At 27.4% G+C, this 7,370-nt stretch overlaps 2 protein-coding genes across 2 annotated transcripts in view; one reads left to right on the forward strand and one right to left on the reverse strand.

The window, feature by feature from the left end:
* LOC108574442 (breast cancer type 2 susceptibility protein homolog) overlaps nt 1–2,835 on the reverse strand; it is a 4,414-nt gene extending 1,579 nt beyond the window's left edge. Inside the window, exons 1-7 of the mRNA XM_017937034.1 lie at nt 1,627–2,835; nt 1,383–1,526; nt 1,219–1,307; nt 911–1,144; nt 676–826; nt 349–561; nt 64–274 (exon numbers count right to left, since the gene is read on the reverse strand). Coding sequence (XP_017792523.1) covers nt 64–274; nt 349–561; nt 676–826; nt 911–1,144; nt 1,219–1,307; nt 1,383–1,526; nt 1,627–2,835 — 2,251 coding nt within the window. The remainder of the gene's footprint in view (nt 1–63; nt 275–348; nt 562–675; nt 827–910; nt 1,145–1,218; nt 1,308–1,382; nt 1,527–1,626) is intronic.
* Nucleotides 2,836–3,790: 955 nt separating this feature from the next.
* LOC108574443 (myb-like protein X) lies at nt 3,791–6,303 on the forward strand. The gene is made up of 4 exons (XM_017937035.1): nt 3,791–3,981; nt 4,123–4,265; nt 4,333–4,528; nt 4,647–6,303. Exons 1-4 carry the CDS (start codon nt 3,791–3,793, stop codon nt 6,301–6,303), a joined length of 2,187 nt encoding a protein of 728 aa, XP_017792524.1.
* The last annotated feature ends 1,067 nt before the right edge of the window (nt 6,304–7,370 follow it).

The raw sequence follows: 7,370 nt of genomic DNA on the forward strand, positions 1-7,370 counted from the left end.
TGAACCGAAAAGATTTAAAACACAATTAATCGCGCTAAATTATTAAAATTGTATATATCTTACTAGATTCCCCTGCTGAAGTTTTTTCATGATATAACATTGGATATACCCTTGCAATTGTAACTTTAATTTTTCCAATTAATCCACCATTTGGAAAAATAGTTCTTAATTTAATGCATATTGGACCTAAAGGTACTATGTACCCTAACTTTAGATCCCACCTTGCTCTTCTTGTGGAATTTGTATGTATTTTTAAAGATACATTCTCTGGAACCTATGAGTTAATAATCTCAGATGTATTGAATACTTATACTTAAAAATGAAAGAAACTTTTAAAAGTATGTTTACTTCTAAAGGAGGGTATCCTTGATCACAGTTTAACAATTCTGATCCGTATGTTAATAATTTTGTTCCTTCTTTTATTTTACCAGACATTATATTTTTAACCATTGCTTGATCAATAGAAGCTTGAATGCTGTACCATCCATCTGTTAATATCAATTTTTTAAATGCTGGTGTTAAATGATTAGGACTTTTATTTACAGAAGCAGAATCATCATGCTATAAGAAAAAAAAAATGGATATTGCTTTACAAAAAAATGTAGCTGCATTGAGAACAAAAATTTACCATATTATGAAAAAAATGTGAATATCTGTATTGAGAAAAAAAATTACCTCAATAATAGATGCCACACACAAAACCATTCTTTTTGATGCAACATCGTCTTTCTCCAAAATTTTTCTTAAAGCCGATCTTTGAGATCTATCAATTTCCCGATCGTAACGATATTTTAATTCCATCATTACTTTAGCCGGAGTTAATACTCTAGGAAGAAATTCTTTTACATAAGTAATATAAAACATATTTTTTGCTATTACTTTTAGTTATTAACACAATAAAAAACTTTACCTTGGTAAAGCAATAGAACCAAATTTTATTCTGTTCATTGATGCTAGTTTCCATACAATCCATTTGTAATGATTTTCTACCCATTTAGTGGGAAGTAAATCAGGAACTACCCCTGGACTAGCTAAAAACGATCGCTTAATTTCTATTATCCCTGCATAACCATTTTCATCCAGAATCAAACATGCTCCATCTTCCAATTTTATACCATCAATATTATTTTGCACAGTATCCTGCCTGAATAGGGCATATTAATCTTGTAAGTAATTATAATAAATATAAAAAATCATTATTAACCAAATGTATCTTACCCATAAAAATCTGTGCATCGAAATTTATATGCTATTGCATTATCAGCTGTTACATCCAATATTTCAAGTGGCAATTTTTGTTCAATAAGCTAGTAAAGATAAAATAAGAAATTATAATTTAATCAATTAAGAAGAATTTGAATATAATTTCTTTCAGTCATTACCTCTTTGTATGTACATGGAATAGGTTTATTTCCTTTACTAATTTCTTTCCAAGATACACGATTAGTATTACTCTTTTTATGAAAATACAGTTTACTGATTGTTGGTTTAGGCTTATTTTTTTGTTTCAAGCTAATTTGTTTATCCTGTAAGTGTATCATTATAAGTCAAGATAATAATTTCAAGTGTTCATTTTCAAGTTAATATATCTGTACATGTATATATTTTTCAATAAATGTAACTTACTTGTTCTATAGCAGCTTCTAGACGCTTCTCTAATATAGTTACAGAATGATTTATAAAATCTATCATTAACTGAGTGTCACCAAATTCATTCATGACACAAATATCACTTTTTCTTTCATTATTTATTAATTCTTCTTTTTCTATTAAACATTTGTTTTTTTCACTTATACAATGATCTGAATTTACACAATTATCATATACTTCTTTAGAATAATTTGTACACATTGATTTATCTTCCTTATTTTTCAAAGCATTTATACTTTTCTTTTTACCACCTATACTTTTTCGCTTTTTAGGAATAAATTGTCCTCCTATTACAGGACTAGATGGAACATTTGCAGTATCTTCATTTTCTTTGCTTTCTGCAGGAGAAATCCATTCCTCTGTAAAATCTGAATTCTTTTCATCAGCTAAAAGTGCAACTGCACTGGCCAAAATTTCATGTGAAATAAAAGAATTATCAGATGCTTCATTACTTTTCTTGTTAGTTTCAATCTTATCTGTATTATCATTTAATTTAACAATATTACAATTTGATGTTAGAACTTCTCTGGACACTGAAGGGTTGCTTTGATTGTCTTTCTCTTCAATATTTATTAAATTCCTATGAACTGTTTTTGAAACTTGGAATTCATTACTAAATCTTAACTTTTTAAACTGATTACATTTTACTGGTTTATTTGAAGGAACATTATCATCCAAATCCTTAATTTTTCGTTTCTGCTGTGATTTACTTAATACAAGATTACATTCAGGGCTATCTGAAATTTCTTCCTGAAGTAATATTTTTGTCTTTAATAATGCTTCATTGCTTACATTAATATGTTGACCACTTGCAGTTTGAAATGCAATATTCGGTAACAACGTTTTAAATTCCTTTTCCTCTGTTTGAATTTTTGAAACTTCTTCATTATTGTCAATTTCCTTAAGTGCATCGGTAAAAAAATTCTTAGCTTTTAATAATGCTTCGCTGGACACATTAACGCGATGACCACTTGCAGTTTGAAATCCAACATTCGGTAATTGCATTTCAATTTCAGCAGGTTCTTCTTGAATTGCGGAAGCTTCTTCATGGTTGTCAGATTCTTCAAACGCATCAGTAAAAAGTTTCTTTGCTTTTAATAAAGCTTTTTCAGATACATTTATCGAACCACCACTGGCAGTAGAAAACCCAAATGACAATCCATCATTTTTATTATTGATATTCATATTTATTAGGCTTTTATCATACATACAAACATTTTCATTATGTAAATTGATGTTTGAAATACGTTGGTATTGAAAATCATTTGTCTTTACATTTCGATTAGTAACTTTTAAACATTTTCCGTAACTACCATCTTCGACGTCAATATGATTCTCGCAGTTCAATTAGCAGAAGCAGAAGGTGCCATCTGTATAAGTACTTGACAAATCGAATTTTTTTAATGCAAAGTAAAATGCATATATTATATTTCAATTAAATTTAACAAAAATAAAAAGAAAGGAAAATACGTATATATATATAACTTTTTAATGAAATTTTCAACTGTAGATTGAAGTTAATCTTTGGATAAAAATAATCTGTATCGCATTTCACAAAATAAATTAAACACGTAATTTTATTAAAAAGTATTTATTGTTCAGTAAATACTATTTGTAAATTATATATATGACTATTTTTATATAAACATGTCATATTTTGTTGCAAGACAATAAATTTTTTTTGTATTTCTATTCCTTTACCAAACTTCAATTAAAGTATACTGTTATACATATCAATATGCAATACTGATTACTGTAATTTAAAATATAAACATATTAACAACTTTAGTTCTTTTCTTTAAATTCTATAAAGCAACGTAAATTTGGAAATTATTCTGAATTATAAACTTTATATCAAAGGCAATGAAACATATCGATATTTAATTCCGCTTATTTTATTTTACATAAAAATAATTTTTATGTTATAAAAGAAATAATTATATGGTAATTTTGTGCTTTGAACGGTCGAGAATTATTCTTTTTGCGCTTAATTAAAAGTCTTCGATAACGTCCGTCATCGTGATTATTACCGACTATCTATTGAACCGGCTAAACATGTGTTTAACCTTTACACGCTTTTACTGTTCCACATGTGATTCGCGCGGGAGAGTATTTTAAGTATATTTTTTACGCAGTTAATATGAAATTTAAAAAGTGCACAGGAATTACGTGGTCCCTTTTGGAGCTTGCGGGTCTAATTGAAGATGAAGATTCTCGTGTTCATTTCGAAAAATGTAGAAAACATCTTGGATTGCATCCATTTCACTTAACAAATCTGAATGCTGCATTAAATGAAATTTTAAGTTCGAATTTAAATTCGTATGATAATGAGTATGTATTTATTTCAGATTAATTTCAGCAATATATTTTTCATTCACAATTTTTGTTCAATAATACGTACTTAAATGTAATATTTAAAAAAGGCGTATTTTTTGGTTATGTTTACATTCTTATATTTGATATTTGTTACAGCTTAAAAGGATTCCTATTAGCTTACAAGAATCCTAAATTACTAACTCCATTAGGAGAAATATTTTACGATACATGCTTTATTCATGTTGATATAGAAGCAGACTTTTATATATTTAGGCCCAAAGTAGGGTATGCATTAAAAGGTGAAACATTTTGTTGTTATATGAATTGAAAATTTTTGAATTATTATTAATAGACAAAAATTTTCAGGAATTGTCAACAAAAAGGGATTAGATCATATAGGGGTTCTCATACATAAAACATTTAATGTATCAATTCCAAAACCAGATGACGATGAAAATTGGTCAGGTGATAATCTTGAAATTGGCCAAGAAGTACGATTTGTAATAACTCTTCTTGATTTTACTGGTAAATTACCATTTATTCGTGGTGTCTTAAATCAAAGGTAAACATATCCAACTGAAATTCATTTTCATTTCTTTTTAAGCTCTGTTTATTTGCTTTGTATACTCATAAAAGTACCAAGTCTTTGTGTTACTATGCTTGTTTCTCTATCATTTCAGTAACTATTCCCATGGGTGTAGATTAATGGAAACAAGTATTAATAGCAGGAGGCTATCTTCTGGTGATAATATTCAAAACAATGTTGAGAACTCAGTTAATAAAATTTCAGAAAAAAAGTCTAAGCATGCTAAGGAACACACATTTTCTGCCATTGATTCTGAAAATACTTTTGATGATGATATTCCACAAATAAAGGAAGAATATATTCCCCAAAAATCAAAAAAGAAATTTAAACAAGAGGAACCCATTGAGGACAATAAGCAATGGAAAGAAGACAAAGAACATATAAAAATAAAGAAAGAAAGTAAAGAATCCAAACCTGAAATAGTGAAAGTAGAATGTACATATGATGAGGTTATATACAATGTTTCCATAAATTATGGATATGAGAGTAATGAAGAATTAGAGACATCTATAGTATCAAAGAGTAAAACCAAAAAGAAATCCAAAGCTCAAAGTTCTCAAAGTAGCATAGATGAAGATAATGAAAAGTATGTAGAACATTCATCAAAGCAAATGTTAAAAAAGCCATCTACCTCGAATTTTAAAGGTGATTGTAATGAAATTAAGGTGGAACAGCTTGTGGAAAATAGCGATATAGAACAGGCTACAGAAGAAAGTATACATGGAAGTAAAGATAAAATAAATAAAAAAACTTCGAAAAGGAAGAATTTAAATGATAGTAACAATTCTGCAGCTGATTTTAGTATAAATGAATGTATTCCAATTTCAAAGAGTTCCAGTAAAAAAAGGTTAAAGAAACCTAAAGCATCGGTTTCAGAAGCTGAAGAAATACCTGTCAATGTTAAGACAGAAGAATTAAATGGTATAGACATTAATGAAACGAATAATGAAATAGAAGAGTCTCCGAAGAAGCGACACAGAAAGCGTAAATATTCTGTTAAATTGGATACTTCGGAGAATGAAGTGGATGGAAATATTAATGAAATGTCTGTAAGAAAATCTAGTATATCAGATTCTGAATTTATATCTCCGAATATAAAGATTAAAAAAGAAAAGGTGACTAGTTCTGAAAATACTGAAGACGAAAACTACGTGCAAAAAAATAATCTATTAATAAAAAGGGATCCCGAATTAAGCCCATCTAGTTCTAATTATGAAATAAAAGTAGAGGATGAAAATAATACAATTAAAAAGAAACGGAAAAAACATTCAAAGAACGAAATTACAGGTATGAGGGAAATTAAAGTAAAGCCGGACTTTAAAGATGTCGTAATTAAAGTAGAAAACCCTGACGATGGTGACGTATCTGGAAACGCTTTTTGGGAGGAAGATAGAAAAAGTTTGTCGAACTTTAATACACCCCAAAAAAAATGTAAAACAAATTTGGATGACAATATCAATGATAATGAAGAAGGTATAAAAAGTAGCAAAAAGGATTTGAAAAGGAAATCAGCTGATAAAGAAATGTACAGTGTTAAAGTAAAAGAGGAAGAACTTACGATAATTGATGAAATGGATAATTACAGTAGTTCTATTAGTCTTCGAAGTCCCGAGAAATCGAGGAAACGTAAGAGAAGTTCATCACAAATGCAGTTAAATACATCTCAATATGAAGAAAATACATCAGACATTGAACCAAACTTTGATTTTTGGAATGTTAAAGTTAAAACTCAAAGATTTACAGACAGTTAAGATATATGAAACATTTAAACATATGTTTTACAACATCGCAAACTAATCATATGTTTTCATTATATTTTGTCTTGTAAAAAGATAGGAGCTCATCGCAATACATACATATGTTCGTAAAAGTATAAAATATATATGCATAGATATGTATAATATACTTACATGTATATACACACATAAGTGTGTATATATATATATACAGAAATTTTGTACTTTGCCATCATTTTCGTTTTATCGTGTAATGTTTTATATATGCAATTAGACATTACAATTAAATAAATGTAGTTATTTGTTCGCATTATAAATATCTTGAAAAGTTAAAGTACAAATACAATTTGTGGACACTTTGATAATGTGTAATAATATTTTACAACGTCACTTTGACACTTTACATATATGATTTCACATGTATATAGTTTTTTACATTGTGAAATATATTGACATTGAGAAACTATTTGAACTGATTATCTACATTCATTATGGATTTAAAACGATTTGATTAAATATTAATATAATTATAAGATTTAAGACTATATTTAATTATAAGTACATATGCAACATCAATAATAATGATTATGAAGAAATATAAAAACATGTTTATTTATACATACAGATTTATCATTTTACATCAAAATTATTGCATATTCTACAAATTTAACTTGGAAATTTCGTTACATACTAAAGAATTAAAATTTTGAAAATGTTAAAATCCAACACATCATACTTGTATAAGCTGAATTTTAATTTTAAGTACCAGTTACTTTATGATGCATTTAACTAGAATTTTACACTCTAAAAATATTAATGTCATTTACACATAATGTAAAGTCTTTATAGAACATACCAACAATTAGTGTCTTAGATTTATTACATCATAACATGAAGGTGTTACATACATATATTTTGGTCAGAAAGAAATCATTAATGGAATTATTAATGTCTTTATAACATTTTTAGACTTCAATGTAAGTGGTATATTTTAGTTAAAAATTAAATCGTACGATAACATTTGAAATAAATATATTTTAGACACATATATATAACTTTCATTCTTTATTCGTTAAATGAAT

The sequence above is a fragment of the Habropoda laboriosa genome, unplaced genomic scaffold (assembly GCF_001263275.1).
Source record: "Habropoda laboriosa isolate 0110345459 unplaced genomic scaffold, ASM126327v1 scaffold172, whole genome shotgun sequence".
Taxonomy (NCBI): domain Eukaryota; kingdom Metazoa; phylum Arthropoda; class Insecta; order Hymenoptera; family Apidae; genus Habropoda; species Habropoda laboriosa.